The sequence below is a fragment of the Juglans microcarpa x Juglans regia genome, chromosome 6S (assembly GCF_004785595.1).
Source record: "Juglans microcarpa x Juglans regia isolate MS1-56 chromosome 6S, Jm3101_v1.0, whole genome shotgun sequence".
NCBI classification, from domain to species: Eukaryota; Viridiplantae; Streptophyta; class Magnoliopsida; order Fagales; family Juglandaceae; genus Juglans; species Juglans microcarpa x Juglans regia.
This window is the reverse complement of record NC_054605.1, coordinates 12,477,223-12,497,837: the sequence shown is the minus strand read 5'-3', so window position 1 is coordinate 12,497,837 and position 20,615 is coordinate 12,477,223. Positions and strand designations below refer to the sequence as shown.

Genomic DNA, 20,615 nt, shown 5'->3' with positions numbered 1-20,615 from the left:
TTCAGCTCCAAAGTTTTGGTACGTTTTCCACATAAATTACTTTTAAGCAAACATCAAGGCAAGGGCAAAACTATTCCTATTTTACAGCTTACTAATTGACAACTTGGTAGATATGGAAAAGTTAACACGATTCATGATGAGGCTTAAGCTGAACGATTTATAAAAATAGGAATAAAACTTGGTAGATATGGAAAAGTTAACAACTTGGTAGGTTTATCATTTTAAGAGAACGATTTATAAAAATAGGACAACAAACCTTCGGGATAAGAAAACTTGCTCAGAAAAGTAAGGGATAACGAAAATTGAGAGGAATGTTCAAAGCATGTAGCAAAACATAATTACCGAAACAGATCCAAAGTACTTTGCAGATCCACTACAACATTCCAGTTAGTTTTGAATGTGTTTAAAGCAAGAGCCTACGATGGCCCATGGGCAGCGTTTGGAACTGCAAAAGATGAACACTTACCTAAATGTCAACTACTATCTTAGCGTCTAGATGAGAGAACTCTTGGAAATAGGCCTTGAAATGCTCATATGAATGCTTCACGTCATCTACAGCACACATTTCTCGTATACTATGCATTGAAAGTTGCGGCGCGCCGACATCAACTGTACGAATCCCAACACCACTTGCAAGGATAGGGCCAATGGTTGAACCACATCCCATGTCATTGCGCACCACAAAATCCTGCATCACAAGTGATTTTCTCTTCTCAATTACTTTGTTATTCCACAAAAACATCTCAATTCTGTTTGGTCAATTCTATTTTCAATTCGTGCAAGAATTCCCTTTTTTTTTTATATAAAAATCATGTTATTAATTATATTTCCAATTTGGGCTTATTCTATTTATAGAAGTCTCGTACCCCGGATTATTTCGCGGATACAATAAACAATGCAGGGCGAAACTGACCTGAACAGGAAGTTTATGATTTGTTGCTATCTCTCTGAATATGAAGGAAGTGGCTGCATTGGTTGCATAGCGTTGATTTGCGTTGTGTTTAATGACAAGCCCTCCATGCATCTTGGGCCGATGATTTTCTTCATGCTTATCCTGTGGGAGGAACTCTATCAACATGTGCAACAAAAAGAATATATATTGCCCACGCTGGCAAATTACAAGCACAGTAGACAACACACCATATGATTAGGGTGTAGTGCATGTGCCATGTCAGCTGAAACAAGAAAACTCCTCTGGATTGCTTTCTCAAGCACCTGGAAAGAAATAAAAATAGAGTAACAGTATATAAGTTTCCAGACTAAAACATAATCACTGAATGAGTGTATAGAAAGAAATATGATTATGCCACTCCTAAATTCTGGCCGATGCCACATGTTTGTGAATCCAATGAATCCAATTCAAAACTCTTGCGTAAGAGAAAGGGCTCAAACCATGGTGGCTTGAAATTGGGAAACAAAGTCTGAAGCATGATTCACACATCATGGTTGAAAAAAACAATACAGATCTATTAAAAATCGCAAAGTTTGAATTTAAAACAATTTTTTTCAGATGCTCATTGCTTCGGTAATCTAGTCACTTCCACATCCTGATGGAGAATGATGAACAGAAAATGTATCTATAAACAGGATTCAGGAAAGAGTATGGGAACCGCTATTTTGTTGGTCGGTTGATTATTGGCTGTGAAAGTTGACCTTTTCGAAACAATTCAGCTGTATAAAAAAGATTGCATTGTAGCAAGGTATGGGCATTATTACAAAATTTAAGGTTCAACACAGGAAACAAGAGTTTGCTGCAATGATAAAAGTGGGAAGCCGTAACGACTGAGGGAAACCTCAAGTCACGTTTGGGTCTATATTTCAAAAGGAACAGTCCAGGTTACACTTGGAGATCCCTGGAGTCATTATAAGTTCAGTACCTAGTAAGGTATCGATATGGGACTCACCACTCACTGCACGTGTTGGACTTAGGCCTGATTTGGATAGCAAGAGCCTCCCATCTCATCTCATCTCATCCTATCTTATCTCAATATCCAAACACCACAAACACAAACACTTTTCAATTTTAAATCTTCAACTTTTTCATCTAATCATTACCTAATCATTATAAATTTCTCAAACTTCCAAACAAAACACAAAAAAATTCAATTTTTTCAAATCACAAAACAAAAATTATATTAAAAATTTATATTATAACAATATTTTAACTTTATAATATTTTTATTCAACTTTTTTTCTCTCATTTCCCAAAACCCCATAAAACATCTCAGCTCAAACCATTTCACTACTACTCACAAATTATCTCGTCTCATCTAATTCCCCTACTCAAATCACTAATGTCCTTGTAATTGCCTTTGTCACATTGAGTGCCTTAACACTACACGTTATGAACATGTCGGCTTTGATACCATTTTATAATGACCCAGGGAAAGTCCAAATCACATCTCAGCTGATACTCTAAAAAGATTAGTCAAGGTTAAGGTATTTAGAACCATTATGAAGTGTAGTTCCGGTTAGTAAGGAATAAATGTAGGACTTAACAAACAATGCATATTCATCACCCTCCCAATGAGGGATATACCTTGGTGTAATAGATGTATATCCAAACAGGCCCTTCCTAACTGCTAAAATAGCAAGTTGCAATTCTTTAAACCTATTTAGAATTTTTCCAGGTTGTGACAAGAATAATATATCAGATTCCTTTATTTTCAAATTGCACTAGTTCAGAACCCATAAGTCTACACACTATATCGACAAAAATATAAGCATCCACCAGGATCTATATTTTGAAGCACGCAATCAATCAAAGAATAATAGTGAACATTTCATTTTTTCACTATAAATTTAGAATCATCAGAAGGACATGAAGCATTTATCACCTTAGAATCTGGGCCAAATGAACTTGTAATTCGTGACAAAGCATCTACCATGACAGGAGACCCAGCTCCTTGGGCAGAGTTAGACCCAACCTCCTCATGATCAAACAAGGCTACCATTTTAACACCAGTCTCATCCTCAAGACTGCTTTCAGAAGATGTAGCATCTATCAATGCCTGAAATTGAAACCATAATGTAGCATATGCAAATCAGCTGCTTTGAACTCAAACAACTAAGTACCGCACTATGTTTTCTCCAATACATAAGGAAAACCAGCAACACGAGAAAGTAGCAATGGTGATATACGTGGAAGAGGAAGAAATATATTGTAGATTTTATCTTTCAGTTCCAAAACATGCATTGGACTGTCTGGGTGAGTAAGAGCTCAGACAAGTACTTCTTTGGGCCATATCAGGGCCAAGAAATTTGCATAACTAAGCTTTCTGTAGTTCTTCGCAGTTCCAGAAAAACTTTTCTTGTCAATTCACTTTTATCATTTCCAAATTCAGTTCAATAAAGTTTAAGATTAATTGGTTCGTCCTCAAGGAATCAATCTGCATGTTGCCCAAGAAAGGGAAGCAAAGAAAATATTTCTGAAAAAGGGCCAAGCCTCACGTCCAAATGACAGATAATAGATAATGCAAGTATTTTAGACTTACCCTGTGGCACCTATGATCTAGCACAAGGGAAAATGAAGCAGACAGTTCCAATAACTGACGTTATTCACAGTACCTTATTAGACGACAAAACGCTGAATTGAAAAGCATAAAGACCAAACAATATAATTTGGAGGAAAAAAATGCAACACCCTATACAATACTGGGGATGGGACAAAAAGCTCATGCTCAATATGTATCTAGGACCATAAATTATACATAACAGGGCCAAGCCATTGACATCACAAAAGATGAAGATCAAGGGAATCACACATAGGATCAGAAGAGGAATTCATTATATAAATAACTGCATACACCTTAAGTGTTCGTGATTTTAGAAACTTTTAATATAAAAAATCCATAAGGCACAACCTTTTATCAGCCATGAAGAATTTCAAAGGCTCCCAAATTCGACATGAGAAATGAGTGAAGCACATTATTTAGCACATTGCACAACAAGAAAATGGTGAGGCAAACAATCGACTCAGATATGCACCTCTTAATTTCGTCTCAACAAAAAGAGAAGACAACCTTTATGCCAAGTCATACCTTTAGAGAGCAAAATGACATGCAGAGATTATCGAGCCGCCCAGAGAAAATGAATTCTTCTGTAGCACCAGCTACAATACTTGGTTGAGTATCACACACTTGTAACTCAAAATCGCATATATCATCTGGCTTACAGCCAATCTGACTTGCAAGCAGCTAGAAAAAAAAAATAGTAGAGAGACACAAATCACCAAGAAGCATTACCAAAAAAATCAAGCTGAGATACTCCAAAAAGTGTAAAAACTACATGTGATCATACCTCTAACATAATCATGCAGTCTGGACCATACTAATATAAATTAATTTTCCCTATCTCCCCCCAACCCCCACCCCTGCAAAAGAGAAGAGAAAAGAGAGAATTTATTAACCTCTAACAGAAGCGAGTGATGCTTCGAGCTGTTATTGGTAGTTCTTTCATTAACTTTTTCTCCATCAATCTGAACTCCATTTTCAACTGGACCATTTTCAACAACAGCTTTATTGAGCTCTGCCTACAAAAGGTAGTTGAAAAGGATAAAGCAAAAATTTGATCAAAAGGAATACATTCACTCAAACTTTAATCAAGACGCATTTGTCTGAGGTTCAGTTACTCCTCTTTTCATTAGATCAGACAAACATGTAATCATGGCTAAACATACAATACCGGCATTCTTAAACAAAACAATTCCTCTTAATCATGTTCTATGACCATCAACAGAATAAACATCACTTGAAAAAAAAAACACATAGATAGGATGAAGCATATGAGTGTGTGTAATCTCAAGTTTACCTTGATTGATGTTGCCAAGACAGGAAGAAGATGGCTCTGTGTGTTGATCTTGAACCCATCATTAACGCCCCTGTTCACAGAACATAACAAATTGTTCAAAGAAGGTAGCTTCAAAGTTAAATTCACATTTCTATCTAAATCATGAACACATTTCTATCTAAATCATGAACACACAACACCCAAACAGATGAGAAAGCATTTCATACAGCAAGGCAACCTGTCTAAGTGAATCGCTAGGGTTGGGATCCGCATAATGGGCCTCTCGACTCTAACAAGACGATGTGAGTATGAAACAGAACCATCTTTTTCTTCTCTGATTATCATCCTTCCCGCAACTGTTAAGTCACGATCAAACCAAGTATGCCACAAGCCGCCCCCATATGTTTGAACACCAACCTCCAAATACCCACCTTTAGTTACCTGCCCAAGCCACCAGATTTCCCCAACAAAGAAGGAAATTCTCCTTAAACCATCCAATTATATATTACAGCATGCAAGTAATATTTCAAATCAGGTAACAGCAATGAAACCAAGAGGTCACCTTGGAAACGGGCTTCAGTTTCAGACAAGGACTATCAGTATGAGCACCAACTATATGGAATCCATTTCCCGCAACATACCTAAATAAAAGTTACACAATATCAGCAATAAATAAACTAGTTACACAATATCAGCAATAAATAAACTAACTCTTTATCAAGCAATAATTAATTGTACAACTACGAAAAATTGGTAAAAATCATAAAATTCACAAATTTGATTTCTTTGTTTTCTTGCATTTTTTCAGCAACCAACCGTGGTCAAAAAATGAATATGGTGAAGTTATTGAAAGAAAAGAGGAAATGAACAAAGAAAGCCGTACTTTTTCCGATCGCGAAAGCGACAATCGTGGAGTGATTCCGCGTGAAGAAATATCTCTTTCCGGCTTCCAATTTCCAATCCTCCCTCTCCGAAACTTGCTCAAACCCCGCGCTTCTCAACTGCTTCTTTGCCTCATCTAAAAATAAGTTAATAGACGCAATTAATCACTCAAAAAAGAAAAAGAGAATCGTCTTCGAAATCCAAACGAACGCTCAAGAAAGGGAGGTAAGATATTAAGATGGGACATATGAGGAACTTCAAAAAAGGGAAATGGACAACGGAAGAGAGATTAAATAATTACCAACGGCGTGGTAAGCAGTAGGGGAGGCGTTCAAGAAGTCAATGAGATCGGAGACCACTTGGCTTACTTCGTTCTGCGCCTCTTCCTTGGCCATGGCTTCCAAGAATTTCACAGAGCTTACTTTGCTTCTTACTTATTTTCGAAATCTCTTTTTTGAGCCTGCCGTGATTCGTGTTGTATTTATAGTCCATAGCACGGAGGATATATATTGTTTCGGGCCATGGGCCCACGACGGAAGAGCTATGCTACACTTACGGAACTCCACGGACCGATCACGGAATCAGGGCCGGCAAAAGTTTTCTAAACAGTTAAAATATAAGATTAAAATATTGTTAGACATAATTTTTTAATATTATTTTTATTTTAAAATTTTAAAAAGTTATATTTTTTTTTTATGTTTTGTTAAGAAGTTCAGGATCGTTATAATGATTAGATAATAATTAAATAAAAATTTTAAAATTAAAAAGTACTTGTATTTGAGTGATATTTGAGAAAGAAATTATAAAAAATTTTAAGATTAGATGAGATCATCTCACTTTTCAAATAAGTCCATAAGTCCTAAACTTGTATCTAGCATTACTATTTGAATATTCTCAAATATTCTTATTTATTATCTTTTTTTTCATAATTTTTCCCCTTAGCATATTTTCTAAAACTCACATCTTCCATTCGGTCATTTAAAATTATGAATAGAGAAATGATAGTTGTAGTTATGAGTGCTCAAATGTCGTGTAATCATTTTAAAAAAAATAAATAAATATAAGTATAAAAAGTTTCGGGTTTTGATTGTAACTCTCCATATTTTAGAGAGAGTGAAATCTGCCCACCTTAAATATTTGTTTAGGATTACTCTTTGAAAATATCTCTTCTCTTAAAAAAAAAAAAAAAAATCATCTTTTCAAATTTGGCATGTATTTTTATAATCAGATTCAGAATAAACTATTACTTCTTTAATTTTCATTCGTTTCTATTCAAATCTCTTCTTAGTTGATAAGAGGAAATACAAAGGTAAATATTTTTATTTGAAGAGAGATGATTTTTTTTTTCCTTGTTGTGGAGTGATGTCCTCAGTAAACGGACAACAAAAAAATATATCTTTTTTGTTATTTGCTTTGGTGTTGTCTCTTTGGTAATTTTATTTTATTACTAATTTAGCTAAATTAGTAACATTTTTAAAAAAGGAAAAAGAAGGCTAGGTTCGGTCTAGGAGGATGATTGGAGAATAAGATGAGATGAAAATTTTGTGAATAGTATTAAGATAATTTGTGAATAATAGTAAGATATTTTGAGTTAAATATTTATTAGGTTCTGGAAAATGATAGGAAAAAAGTTGAATAAAAAAAATATTATAATATTATAATATTGTTATAATATTATTTTTTGTCTGAAAGTTTGAAAAAGTAGTAATAATTAATTTGAAAAAGTTATAATGGTTAGTTTAAAAATATTTGTATTTGGGTTATGTTTGTGAAGAAAATAAGATGGTATTAGTAAGATGAGAGAGATGAAAATCATTTATAAACAATCCCTAAGATTTCTCACTAAAGCTCCGTTTTGATGTTAAATTGAGTTGAAATGAATTTGATTTTTTATAAATAGTAATAAGTTGAGATAATTGAGTGGGTTTTGTGAGTCCCACATAATATGATTTTATATGTGTTTAGATGTTAGAGCATTGACATTGGTTTCATTAAATTTATTTCTAAAATTTTATGAAAAATACATGTTTTTGATAAATCTAAAACTTTTCTAACCATAACTCCTAATTAGATTAACCATTGAATAAGTCAAAATAATAATATAATATTATTTTTTTAATAATAACATTTTTAATTTATTTTTTTCATATTTTACAATTACACTAACTATATGTTAATTAATAATTTAATTTGATACTTAAATTATTGTTTCCCTACTTAAACATATTGTGGATCAAAATTAGAAAACAATAATTTAAGTAAATAAAATAATGATTATAGAGTGTGAAAAGTTAGTCTTTAAATTTGGAGATAGACTTAAATGTAATGTAGCTCAAAGTTGAAGATTTTAGTGTATGCTGAATTCAATGTAGTGATTTTAAACACATATTCATCAAATTTTAAATATAACACTCATTTGATGAGTCTAATGCTAATGATCTTAAGATGAGGTTAGATATATTTAAAGAAAGTTGAAAAATATTATGAATTTCACGTATAAAGAAGTGTTGAATTAAAAAAAATTATGGGTCCCACGTATAATGAGATTTTAAGTTGAGATGAATTTAGTGATTTGAGATTTAAGTGTTTAGATGTTAGACTTAATTTAAAATAAAACTAAACTGAGTTGATCTCAGTTCAATCTAAGAGCATCCATATTGACTTATTCAAATAACATTTCATCTCTAAATTTAACTAATTTTATCAATAATTAACTCACGTTGAATTAGCCAAACACTTTTCATCTTAAATATTATCTATAATAAGTTCATCTATTTCTTCAAAGATAAAAAAACTGTTTCAAGTCCAAATGCTTTATTTATTAATTTCAGCTCCCTCTCTTCCGCGATTTCTGTCTTCTCCCTCCCTCTCTCTCTCTCGCGTCTCTTCCTCCGTTCTCTTCTTCTAGTTTTTTTTTTTTTTTTTTTTTTTTTTTTTTTTTTTTCGTCTCCCGTTCACCCCTCTCTCTGCGTTTTAACTCGCAGCTATGGCTGCGCCGCTACCGCCATCCTCTACGCCGTCCGACCCCGAGACCAGACCGGTAAGACCCTTCGGCTTTTCTCTCCCCGTCTCATCTCTCTGATGCTCACTCTCACCCTCACACCGACTGCTCTCTCTTTATTTCTCTGTCTCAGTCATTCTCGCTCTCTCTAACGCTCTGTTTGTCCCTCTGTTAGTACTGCCGTCGTGACCATTGGACGCCGTAGCATCGCGTAGCTTCCGTTCGGAAGTGCCGTCAACGAAGCTGATGTAGCAGCTCCATCCCATCGTTGAGGTGAATAAACCGCTAACCCTTCTTAATGTGAAGTTACCACCTCCGGACAATAGGTAATACCTAGGCTCTATGATGGATTTAATTGATGGATTAGTTGGAACAAGTGATGGGGATTAAAAAGGTTGAATCGGGATTATCTGAAACTTTAATTGTGGCGGTCCGATTGGTGCCGATTGAATCTACTGGGAGTGAAAATGGTGGGAGTATGTGAACTGTAAAGTTTCCATGAGTGGCAACTGTGGAGTTTATTTAAAATGGATTCTTTTGGGATTTGCTATTGAGATGCTTTGGGTTGCGGTGACGTTTCAACGAGGTTGAATGGGTTTTGATGTTTGAAATTTGAATGTATCAGGTTGACTGCGTCTTCCCCGAACTTTATATAATAATTTTCTCACTAACACTTAATTTCGTTTATTTTTACAATTTTTTTTATTTTATCTAATCATTATAATTTTCTCAAATTTTCATATAAAATAACATAAACAATTCAACTTTTTTAAATTATAAAATAAAAATAATATTAAAAAAATATATTCTAACAATATTTTATTCAACTTTTAAATTTAATTTTAATTCATCACATATGTAAAAACAAACAATACCTGAATATCATAGCAAACTTATCGTTGTTAAACAATATATTTTGAGAAATTTCAATAAATTTATCAAAATTAAGACCCGGTTTAGTTAGTCAATACAGAAGAAAATATCTCATCTGGAATTATACCGTATAGTAATTTTGGCTATTCAAACATAATATTTCATTTTTTAAGTTTTGAAAACATCTACTTAAATAAATAGTAAGTAAATAATATAAAACAATAAAAGTTGACATGAATAGTATATAAATAGTATCAAAACAGTGTATGAACAGTATATAATTCGGATACTCTATAAATATCATGGGATCTACACATTTTTCAAATCCTAAAAAATTAAAATACCTCATCTCATCTTACTATCTAAACATATATTTTTTCATAAACTATTTCATATCATCTTAATTCAAAAAATCTCGTTACTATTTAAAATATTTTACCTCATCTCATTTAAACTGTATCAAAACCGGCTTAAATATTGATTGGTTTCGTTAATGTATCGGTCCATGGGATATATTTATTCGTTTTAATTTTACTTACTATTTTTAATATTTCTTAACACATGAATCTGTGAGAGACAGGGACCGCCTGTTTTGGCAGGTGACACCATTGTTTCGGCAGGCGTGTGATCTCACCTACTCCAAAGGTGAGCTCGCAAGTTACAACTCTCTCACGTACTTTAGAGCATTTTTATAGATTTGATCAAATTTATTTTTAAAATTTAATTAATATTATATTTTTTTATATTTCTCTATTTTATTTAAATTCAATCTTCACATTAAATTATTCATTTACTTTTTATATAATAATAAAATATTATTAATTTAATAATTTTTTTATTTAATTTATTTTTATCACATTTTACAGCTCTACCAATTAAATGTTAATAATAATTATATTCTAATTAAATTAATATTAAAAAAATCATATTTTCAAAAGTCATTTAATGTTAATAACAAAAAATATTTGATTAAACTCATCTAAAATTCTATCTAAATTTTTTAATTATAAACCAAATAATATTTTTACTTAGAGTGAGAAACTAATATTTTAGTATTTGCTTTGAGTGAGAAATTAGTATTTTAATATTTGGTAAATCAATTGTAGTTTTCCATCTTTAGTCAACCACTGTAACAAAAGTCTAAATTATTTTAGATTTGTCTAATTCAATTTGGAATATTTTTAACATCAATTATACAATTTTTAGCCAATCTTCTTATTTGACCAAACCAATGAAGATCCTCTTAGAGGGTAAGATCATTTCATATAATGTGAATTTATTTATAAATAATAATATTTTATATATTTTATTGAGATGTATTTAAATGTATAAAGTATGTTCAAATATGTGTTTGAATATATAAAATATATTAAGATATGTTTATTTTTTTTTATAAGAAGTTGAAAAAATAATGAATTCATCGATAATTGATTTAAGATAGATTGAGATGAACTGATTAGCAAACTTTGGTATATAATATTAGAAGATCCGGATTTGTAATTTATAAACACTTATAAAAATGACTTTTGATCTAATGATGCCAACTCAATACTGTTGCTTATGAGTTAAAACACTCTTTATATTTACTTACAAATGAGAAATACTACAACCATCTACTTTTATTTTTTATCTTTTTCTATTTTTTTCTTATCAGATGTGTGGTATAAAAATAATGAATAAAAGAACTCTTTGACTTTTGAGTCCCATGATTGTCGTGTTGATTAATCTTTTGCGTACAAAAATGATATAGACATATTTTATAAGTTTTACACAACTCTTGAATGAAATATTATTATTATCATTATTATTATTATTATTATTATTATTTCCTTTGATGGATCTGAATTCAAAAAATAATAATATTTTATTAATGTGCTGTGTAGAGCTTATAAGCCCAGATTAAATATAAAAATCTCTCAACTCAACTCAACTCAACTCATCGTTATAATTTTTATAAATTCATAGATAAAATAAAATAAACAATTCAACTTTTTTAAATTTTAAAATAATAATAATATTAAAAAATAATATTTTAATAATATTTTATTTAACTTTCAATTTTCGTTTCAACCCAATATCCAATCCTACCTTAAAATATTTGTGTTTGTATCATTTCCTTATCCCATATATGGATAGTACTATCAGTTCTTCTTTGGAACAGACGGGTTGGTCTTAAGGGATAAACAGCTTCTAATCACAGTAAGACACGTAGGCTATTTCATAAAAAGCAAAATATACCATGTTCCATCTGATTACACTCCTTTCACTTTCCCTCTAATTTCACTTCTACTTTCACTCGTCATGCACCTTTACCTCTAAGGCTACATTTGGGTATAAGAATACTTCAAGTACTCTTACCATTATTTTTTATTTTATTATTATTTTTTATCTATTTTTTTATTATTTATTATTTATTATCTATTATTTATTATTTTATTATTACTTTTTCATTTCTATTCGTAAACATTCTCAACACTTAATATTCTTACTATGCAAACTTAGCCTTAAGACCCGTGCCGCGAACTTCTCCTCCATCGCCATGAGCCATCACTTTCCTCCATGGCCATTCATTCCAGAGCTGTCCCTGCCACAAGCTCAGTCGTCACCAAGCTCAGTCGTCACTAAGCTCAGAGCCATCACTAGTTTAACATGGTGCCATAATATTACATCAAACACGTGATGCCATAATCAAAACAAGCATTGCTAAGCTTAAAATTCATCACTCATACAGAGCGAAATTAATAATTCTGGAATTGATCGGGATGAAGTTAATGGCAAAAAAATCCCAAAAATCATAGATTTGATGAGAAAATCAAACCTGCAAAATATGGGGGTTGCGAAATCAGTCTGTCGATGGGGGTTGTGAAATCAGTACGCGAAATCAATATGTCGATGAGGGCTCCTCAAATCAGTTCGGCGATGGGGCTCCTCAAATCAGTCCATCGATGGGGCTCCTCAAACCAATCCGTCGCGGCTCGGAATTCACTGGGTAAGCTCAGGGTGGAAGACGAAGGGGAATGGAATGAAGGGTGAAAGACGAAGGAAACTGAAGGAAGACGAATGGGTCTGCTATGAAGGAAATCGCTGGGCAGACGAGACTGAGGGGTGGAAGACCCATGAAGACGAATGGGTTTGCTTTTTGAGCTTTTGATCTTCTATTGGGTGGGTGTAGGATAAGTAAATTGGATGCCTTACGTGGAGATCTATTATTGGGAGATTGTTATGTAGGGGTGGACAGACGACCGGCTTGAAGGTATTCTCTAATACTATTCCTACCAAGGCCAAATTGATAAGATTATTATGACGTACGTGGACTGTAAAAAGGTACATAAAGCTGCAATCCACGCCACGTGCATCATTTTCTTGAGTGTGAGGATTATATCAAGAAGCATTCATTCATTTTAGAGCTCGAAATTACAATATTACCATGCAAGTCATAGTCGTAGAATTCCTCCAAGTTCTCATTCTCCTTCATTAGGGAAGCTGGAGTAGCTTTGTGCTGGGAAAATCAGACGAATCGTACGCGCGTGTAACTGAAAAAACTGTCGGTTTCCTCGTAGAAAACCTTACGTGACCAAAACACGTACCCTTTGCCACGCCCACGCAATTTTATGTTTTCCAATCTTCTCATGTGTGTAAATTCCAATTCCACCGCTAATTTTTCAATACATATGGATGGGTATACTTGACATTTGACCTCAACTTCAAGAACCCAGAACTCCTGATCTTTAGCGTTATAGAATGTGATAGTTTCAGAACCTCAGTTTCTCGTGTAAACTTCATTTCATGTTCTCTCTCTCTCTCTCTCTCAAAAAGCTTTCTTTCATGGCCAAAACAAGAAACGTTAAGAACTCTTTAATCACAGTGAACCCTTCACCATTCTTTTACTACTTGCTTTCGAATTCTCCGCTGGCTTCCATCGTCTCCTCCCCCAAGAAAAACCCAAGAAACCGCAAGCTATGCACGCTCTCAAACCTCAGTCTCTTCTTTCTTTCTCTCCTCGTTTCCTTCACTTTCTTGGGAATCTCCGTTCTCAGCTTCATGCCCATTTCCTTGCAGGACTCATCCTTGCGTCCCCTCATGTCTCCTTCATCAGTACTGTTTTCATCACCATCTTTTTCGTCTGCAGAACACAGATCTCGGGTCACCTTGGCATCGCTTGCTTCAACTTTTTTGGACAGTGAAGAAAATGAGCCAACACTTTCAAAGAGCGTGATGGTTCCGTTACCAGCGCACGGGATTGTTGGGAGCAATGTTTCCGAGGAGGAGAGAGAGTTCTGGCAGCAACCGGACGGCGAGGGATATCGGCCATGCTTGGATTTCAGCATCGGGTATCGGAAAGCATCCGTTAGGATTACAAAGGAGAAGAGGAGGTTCTTGATGGTGGTGGTTTCTGGGGGACTAAATCAGCAGAGAAATGAGATTGTTGATGCAGTTGTTATTGCAAGAATCCTTGAAGCTGCATTGGTTGTGCCAGTTTTGCAGGTTAATCCGATATGGGGAGATGAAAGGTACAATAAGAAAAGTTTAATAACCTCGTTTGTTTTCAAAAAACATCTCATCTCATCATTACAATTTTTTCAGATCTCTACACAAAATAAAATAAATAATTCAACTTTTTCAAATCACAAAACAAAATTAATATTAAAAAATATATTCTAACAATATTTTATTCAACTTTTTAATTTTAATCTCATTTCATCTCATCTTTCAAAACAAACGAGTCTTGATGTTTTGCATGTTATTTTCTTTTCCTTCAAGAAACCATTACAAAAAGAGAAACCTAAGACGATTCAATGGTTTCTTTATCATATTCTTCAAAATATATCATTAAAATCTATTTTTTTAATTTACATACTGATTTTTATAATAGATTATATATCAGCTTATCTATTTTTTTTATATCATTTAAATATTATTTTCTTAATATTTTTTATTCATTTCAAATATATATTTCAACTTCTACCAATGAATTTGTGAGAAAGAGAAAAATTAAAAATGTTTTAGAGTTGTGAACAGTTTCTCTATATATTACTGTAGCAAAATGTAAAATAAAAATAAAAATACAAAATCTATTAGAAGGGTTTTTGATCAACTTTCTTTATACTTTATAGAAAAATATATTTACATTGAGTCATTGTGAATGCTTTATAACCAAGTTACTGTTTAAGCATATGAATTTATTTATCTGTGAATATTTATTGTTTTTTTTTTTTTTGGGTAATAATTGCAGTGAATTTTCAGAGATATTTGATGTAAAACATTTCAAGAGAACTTTACAAGCTGATGTACGAGTTGTATCATCTCTTCCTTCCTCGCATTTGCTGTCAAGACAGACCATTGAAACCAAGATTCCTCGTGATGTTTCTCCGCTTTGGATCCGTAGCAGATTCTTCAGAAAAGTAAGAAATTCCCTTTTGCTGGAAACTCTGTCCACTGCATCGTGACATAATGTAACTGCTAACCGAGGTTAGGGTGTGGTAATAGAAAAGTCCAAAAAAATCATTATAATATTATAAAATTAAAATATTATTATAATATAATTTTTTTAATATATATAATTTTGTTTTGAAATTTAAAAAAAAATTATATTGTTTTTTATATTTTATTTGAAAGTTCAAAAGAATCATAATGATTAGGTAATGATTAAATAAAAATTTTAAATTAAAAAATATTTATATTTGAATGATATTTAATAAGAAAATTACGAGAAGTAATGAGATAAGAAGAGCACCAAACAATGTTAAAGAGGAAGCAAGTGGATCACAAGAAGACTATGTTCTCTTTCTTGCTTATCAAAATTTGCTGGTTCATGCAGCTGAATAAAGATGGAGTTTTCGTCTTGAAAGGGTTGGATTCTAAACTCTCAAAGAATCTTCCTTCCGATCTGCAGAAGCTTAGATGTAAGGTACAGTTGGGTACAAACCTCCATCAGATTCACATACAACAGACATTAATTACTATCAATCTAGTATTATTCATATGTATCCTAATTGTTTCCCATTTCATCTTCTTCATATTACAGGTAGCATTCCATGCACTTCGATATGCAGCTCCGATAAGGGAACTCGGAAATCGGCTTGCAAGGAGAATGTGGATTGAGGGGCCCTACATTGCACTCCATCTCCGGCTAGAAAAGGATGTGTGGGTCAGAACTGGATGTCTCACTGGTTTAGGTGCAGAATATGATGACATTATCTCCAAGGTTCGGGCGTCTCAACCTGAATACCTTACAGGAAGACAAAACATGAGCTACTTGCAGAGACGTCTTGCTGGACAATGCCCTCTAAATTCACTAGAAATGGCAAGGTTATATCACAAAACTAGCTTGCAAGTCCTTTTATTATAACTATAATATTAATGTGCTCACGTTACTGTGCAGGCTCCTAAAGGCTCTAGGAGCACCCGGAAATGCACGGGTTTACAAAGCGGGAGGAGAGCCATTTGGGGGCAAACAGGCTCTGCAGCCACTTGTAACAGAGTTTCCAAATCTGGTCACCAAGGATAATTTGGCAAGAGATGGAGAACTCTCACAGTACAGTAATAGATCTTCAGCTCTAGCTGCCATTGACTACATTGTCTCTCTGAGTAGTGCTGTGTTTGTTCCTTCCCATGGCGGAAACATGGGCAGAGCCATGCAAGTAAGTGGCTAAGACTTCTGCTAGCTACTATTTACTTGCATTAAAAAAATACTTGATCTCTTCGTCTTATTAGATAGATTTTTTGAACTGTTAACAGGGCCACCGTGCGTATGTGGGGCACAGGAAATATATAAAGCCGAACAAGAGATCCATGCTTCCTTTACTTGAAGACACCTCCATCTCTGATGCAGAATTCAGTAGCACCATGAGGAAGTTGCACGTCAAATCTCAGGGCCAGCCTGAGATGAGAACTAACAGGAGAGATCGAGATGTGATTGCATATCCTGTCCCTGAGTGCATGTGCAAACATAGCACTGGCATTTTTTGAAATCATTGGAAGACGACTTTGTAATTGTCCTTTCTTTTTTTTCTATCCACTAGAAAAAACAAAACCCATTTTGCAGATTTGTCAGGGTGACGTTTGACATTGGCCACGTAATCCACGTACTAAGTCACTGTCTGATCATTACAGATTTTAAGAAAAAATACTTATACATCCGTAAAAATTTACACATAATATTTACTTTTGATTTATTAGATTTATTTTATAATAAAAATAATTTTATAATTTAACAAATAAATAAAATCATATCAATTTATAAGATTATTTTTATATTAACTAAAGTATTTTCTTTAAAAAGAAAAAAAACCTTCCTATCTCAACCTTCAAAGTGATTTTAAATTTTCTATCTAAATTTTATTGTCTACTATAAGAATTTTAAAATATTTAATATTGTTGCTACCATATATTTTTTAAGTTTGATATGATATTTGTAAGAACAATTTTATTATATAATTTGTTATGACATAATTTAATTTAAAAAATAAAATTTAAAATTTAAATAGTATCTATTAAATTTTATTATTTAAATAGTGTTGATGATATATTGACTAAGAATATAAGAAAATTTTTGCTCATCATTCTTAAACCACACACTACACATAAATTTTTATTTTTATTTTTACTAAATGAATGACATATAGATGATGAGTAAAAAAAATTCAATTAGTTTAATAAAAATAATACCAAAAAAAATTAAAATAAATATAATATGTAATATGTGGAGATAATGAATACTAAAATTCAATAAATAAAAAATAAAATTACCATTTAATTATTAAAATTGTGTTTTAAAAATGAGATATTTTGAAATATTATGTGAACAATAATAAAAAAATAAAAAATAATATATTATCTTTTTAACCCCCAAACTAGACCAGAAAGTAAATATTTAACACACTCACAGCGTGGACGATTTGCTTCTTTTTTTTTTTTTTTAGTGGACGATTTGCTTTTACTTCTCAAACCCAAACATTCTCTCTCTCTCTCTCTCTCGCTCGCTCCGTGGCCCAATCGACGTTCCTCTCCATCTTCTTAAGGTATTAGGGTTAAGGTTTTCTTTCATTAATTATCCTGATTTGAGCTTTGCTGTACTTGTTGTCTGTGGTTAGATTGAATCTAAATTTAACTGAGAACTATTGATAAAAGGGTGTTTAATTTTAGGGTTGTTTTCCCAATCAATTTTCATTTGAAAGTTAGCCCAAGAACCTTTGCTCGTGGTATCTGACGGTAAAATTCAATGTTCCCGGCTGCGCAATCGAATTTTGGATTTTTCCCATCCTCGAACGACTTTGGATCATTGACTTGATTTTTTTTTTCTTTTATTGTTAGAGAGCCATTCCGGCGAAGAGTCGATCGAACATGGCTTCTTTCCGGGCATTCTTGAACAGTCCCGTTGGCCCTAAAACAACTCACTTTTGGGGACCTGTTGCCAATTGGGGATTCGTCGCTGCTGTATGCTCTGCTTCCATGATTCTTGATTGTTATTTTGTGCATATGTGGATTTTTTGTTTCCAGGTTCCAGCTATCGTACTTGACGGATTTCTGAAACTTATGTCTTGCGGATTTGACAGGGTTTAGCGGACATGAAGAAACCCCCGGAAATGATTTCGGGCAACATGACAGCAGGTTGAACGTGTCTGGTTTGAAACTATTTTTAGATTTTTTTAGTTTCTAATCTCACCTCTTGCATCGGTGCTTGTAGCAATGTGTATCTACTCGGCATTGTTCATGAGATTTGCGTGGATGGTACAGCCCCGCAACTATCTACTCCTGACATGTCATGTCTCGAACGAGACTGTGCAGCTCTATCAACTCTCACGATGGGCAAAGGGTCAGGGGTAAGTATCTGAGCTGTGATTAATGTTGGACTACTACAATTTCACCACCTCTATTTGTGCTGTGTAACTCTGTCTCAGACTCAAAGCTGAAAATGTTTTACAAAGATATTACTTGCTCATATTATATAGATTTTTTGTGCGAGTGAAAAACTCCTAAATGTGGACCAAGTGGTCACTTTTACCTGCTGCGGTGCTACCATTAATTTGAGAACTTCAGACAGTCTCTTTGGATTCATCATTGTACCCCGAATCTTTACAGTTACATTTGGACCCTTCTAAAGAAAAACACGAAAAACACTTATTTCTTGTTTGATTCTTAATTTTTTTTATTTGAATAAAAACTGAATGACTGATGATAGAGAAGAAGATTGTTTTTTTTTTCTTTTTTATGCACTCATATATTTAACTTTTCCTTTGTTTTACATATAATTTTCGTTTTATTCACTCTGAATTTGCTTTTAGGAATTTATTTTTGAGTTGTCTATGGTCGGGTATTTTTTTTAATCTTGGGAACTCAGGTTGATTTAGGGTTGTAGATGAGTCGAACTCGACTTATCAACGAGTTATATTTTATGTTCATGAAGAATTTACTTATTTTTCAAACAAGTTCAAGCTTGTCCATGATACACTTGGGGGATGTTTGGTAATGCTTTTGATCGTATCTCCTTCTCAAACATCACTCAAATACAAACACTTTCAAACTAATTATTATAACTTTTTCAAACTAATCATTACAACTTTTCAACTTTCAAACAAAATATAAAAAAGAATTCAACTTTTTCAAATCATAAAACGAATATAATATTAGAAAATTATATTCTAACAATATTTTAATTTTACAATATTTTTATTCAATTTTCTCTCATTTTTCCAAATCCCATAAAACATCATAACTTAAATTATTTTACTACTATTTACAGATTTCGCATCTCATCTCATCTCATTCCCCTTCTCCAAGCATCCCTTAATGTTGACAAAATAGATTATTGTATCAGCTAGTTAATCTGTTGGCAAACATTGTCTTTCCCCCATTAACTACAATTTAGCAACTCTGATAACAAAGTTTGTTTTGTATGCTTTCTTTTTGATAGGTACTTGTCTGAGAAGAAGGACAAACCTGTATCTCAGTAACCTAATGCCGACATCTTTTGCTTACCTGTTCTACCGATTTCAGTTTGCGATTTCTGCAGAAATTATTCATTATCTCATGTGAGTCATTTTGAAGCTTGTCGGACTTGCTCTTAGTATACACATAACTGAGAAATTTTGTGATCTTGTTGTCAATTGTCTCTATTTGTTGAAGATGTGTATCTTGGTGGATCACCGTTTTTGGTATGTGGGAATTGATGAAAGAGTTTATTACCAGATAGCTGTCAAGAGCTCCAATATATGATTGGTGATGCTGAAATCATGTTCAAATAAATTTAGTGTTCCGTTTTCTTTTCTCCCATCTTGCAGAGAAACTATCTGTTGGTTCTATGTAATGATATGTTTTTTTAAAGTAAAGTTGGAGTTGGAGTGGAATTTCTCTTTGGAGTCTTGTTTGGCCACCGAGTCGGAGATTTTGCACAGCTCTAATTAACAGTGAACGCCATGTACCAGCTCGTTTAGTTACACAAATGAGATGAGATTAGAAATCTATAAATAGTAGTGAAATAATTTGTAGTAGTGAAATTATTTGAGTTAAGATTTTTATGGGGTTTTGGGTAAGGAGAGAGAAAAATTTAAATATAAAAAATGATAAAATTAAAAAGAGCTAGAATATAATTTTTTAATATAATTTTTGTTTTGAATTTTGAAAAATTGAATTATTTTTTGTATTTTGTTTAGAAGTTTGAAAAATTGTTATAATTAGGTAATGATTAGATAAAAAGTTGAAAATTTGAAATTGAAAAATATTTATGTTTGAATGATGTTTGGATGTTGAGATGAGATGAGATGAAATCAGATGGTTTGAAAGGTTTGTGAAACCAAACCAACTGTCCTCGTTTGGTTACACAGATGAGATGAGATGAAAAATCTGTGAATATTAGTGAGATAATTTGAGAATAGTAAAATAATTTAAGTTGAGATTTTATGTGGTTTTAGAAAATGAGAGAGAAAAAGTTGAATAAAAATATTAGAAAGTTTTTTTATAAAAAATGTTATAAAGTTAAAATATTGTTAAAATATAATTTTTGTTTTAAGATTTGAAAAAGTTGAATTATTTTTTATGTTTTATTTGGAAGTTTGAGAAATTTTTAATGATT

The 20,615-nt window shown here is 32.6% G+C and overlaps 3 protein-coding genes across 5 annotated transcripts; 2 read left to right on the top strand and 1 right to left on the bottom strand.

Moving 5' to 3' along the window:
• Positions 1 to 312: 312 nt before the first annotated feature.
• LOC121236480 (probable aspartyl aminopeptidase) lies at positions 313 to 6,155 on the bottom strand. Its single transcript, XM_041132917.1, has 11 exons — positions 5,972 to 6,155; positions 5,673 to 5,806; positions 5,351 to 5,431; positions 5,027 to 5,229; positions 4,810 to 4,879; positions 4,409 to 4,531; positions 4,041 to 4,196; positions 2,838 to 3,011; positions 1,141 to 1,215; positions 914 to 1,054; positions 313 to 688 (listed from the first exon to the last, which is right to left on the bottom strand). The coding sequence occupies exons 1-11, from the start codon at positions 6,063 to 6,065 to the stop codon at positions 467 to 469; spliced, it is 1,473 nt and encodes a 490-aa protein (XP_040988851.1). The 5' UTR covers positions 6,066 to 6,155; the 3' UTR covers positions 313 to 466.
• Positions 6,156 to 13,236: 7,081 nt separating this feature from the next.
• On the top strand, positions 13,237 to 16,520 carry LOC121236479 (O-fucosyltransferase 37). The gene is made up of 6 exons (XM_041132916.1): positions 13,237 to 14,055; positions 14,778 to 14,946; positions 15,363 to 15,452; positions 15,570 to 15,853; positions 15,927 to 16,185; positions 16,283 to 16,520. The coding sequence occupies exons 1-6, from the start codon at positions 13,331 to 13,333 to the stop codon at positions 16,511 to 16,513; spliced, it is 1,758 nt and encodes a 585-aa protein (XP_040988850.1). The 5' UTR covers positions 13,237 to 13,330; the 3' UTR covers positions 16,514 to 16,520.
• A 930-nt stretch (positions 16,521 to 17,450) lies between these two features.
• On the top strand, positions 17,451 to 19,890 carry LOC121236478 (mitochondrial pyruvate carrier 1-like). 3 transcript variants are annotated; one of them, XM_041132913.1, is made up of 6 exons: positions 17,471 to 17,565; positions 17,690 to 17,755; positions 17,858 to 17,980; positions 18,100 to 18,154; positions 18,231 to 18,366; positions 19,458 to 19,890. In XM_041132913.1, the coding sequence occupies exons 3-6, from the start codon at positions 17,888 to 17,890 to the stop codon at positions 19,495 to 19,497; spliced, it is 324 nt and encodes a 107-aa protein (XP_040988847.1). In that variant the 5' UTR covers positions 17,471 to 17,565; positions 17,690 to 17,755; positions 17,858 to 17,887; the 3' UTR covers positions 19,498 to 19,890. The 3 variants fall into 3 exon arrangements, with proteins under 3 accessions (XP_040988848.1, XP_040988847.1, XP_040988849.1); XM_041132915.1 differs by having other exon boundaries at positions 17,488 to 17,565; positions 17,674 to 17,755; XM_041132914.1 differs by lacking the exon at positions 17,690 to 17,755 and having other exon boundaries at positions 17,451 to 17,565.
• Positions 19,891 to 20,615: the final 725 nt, after the last annotated feature.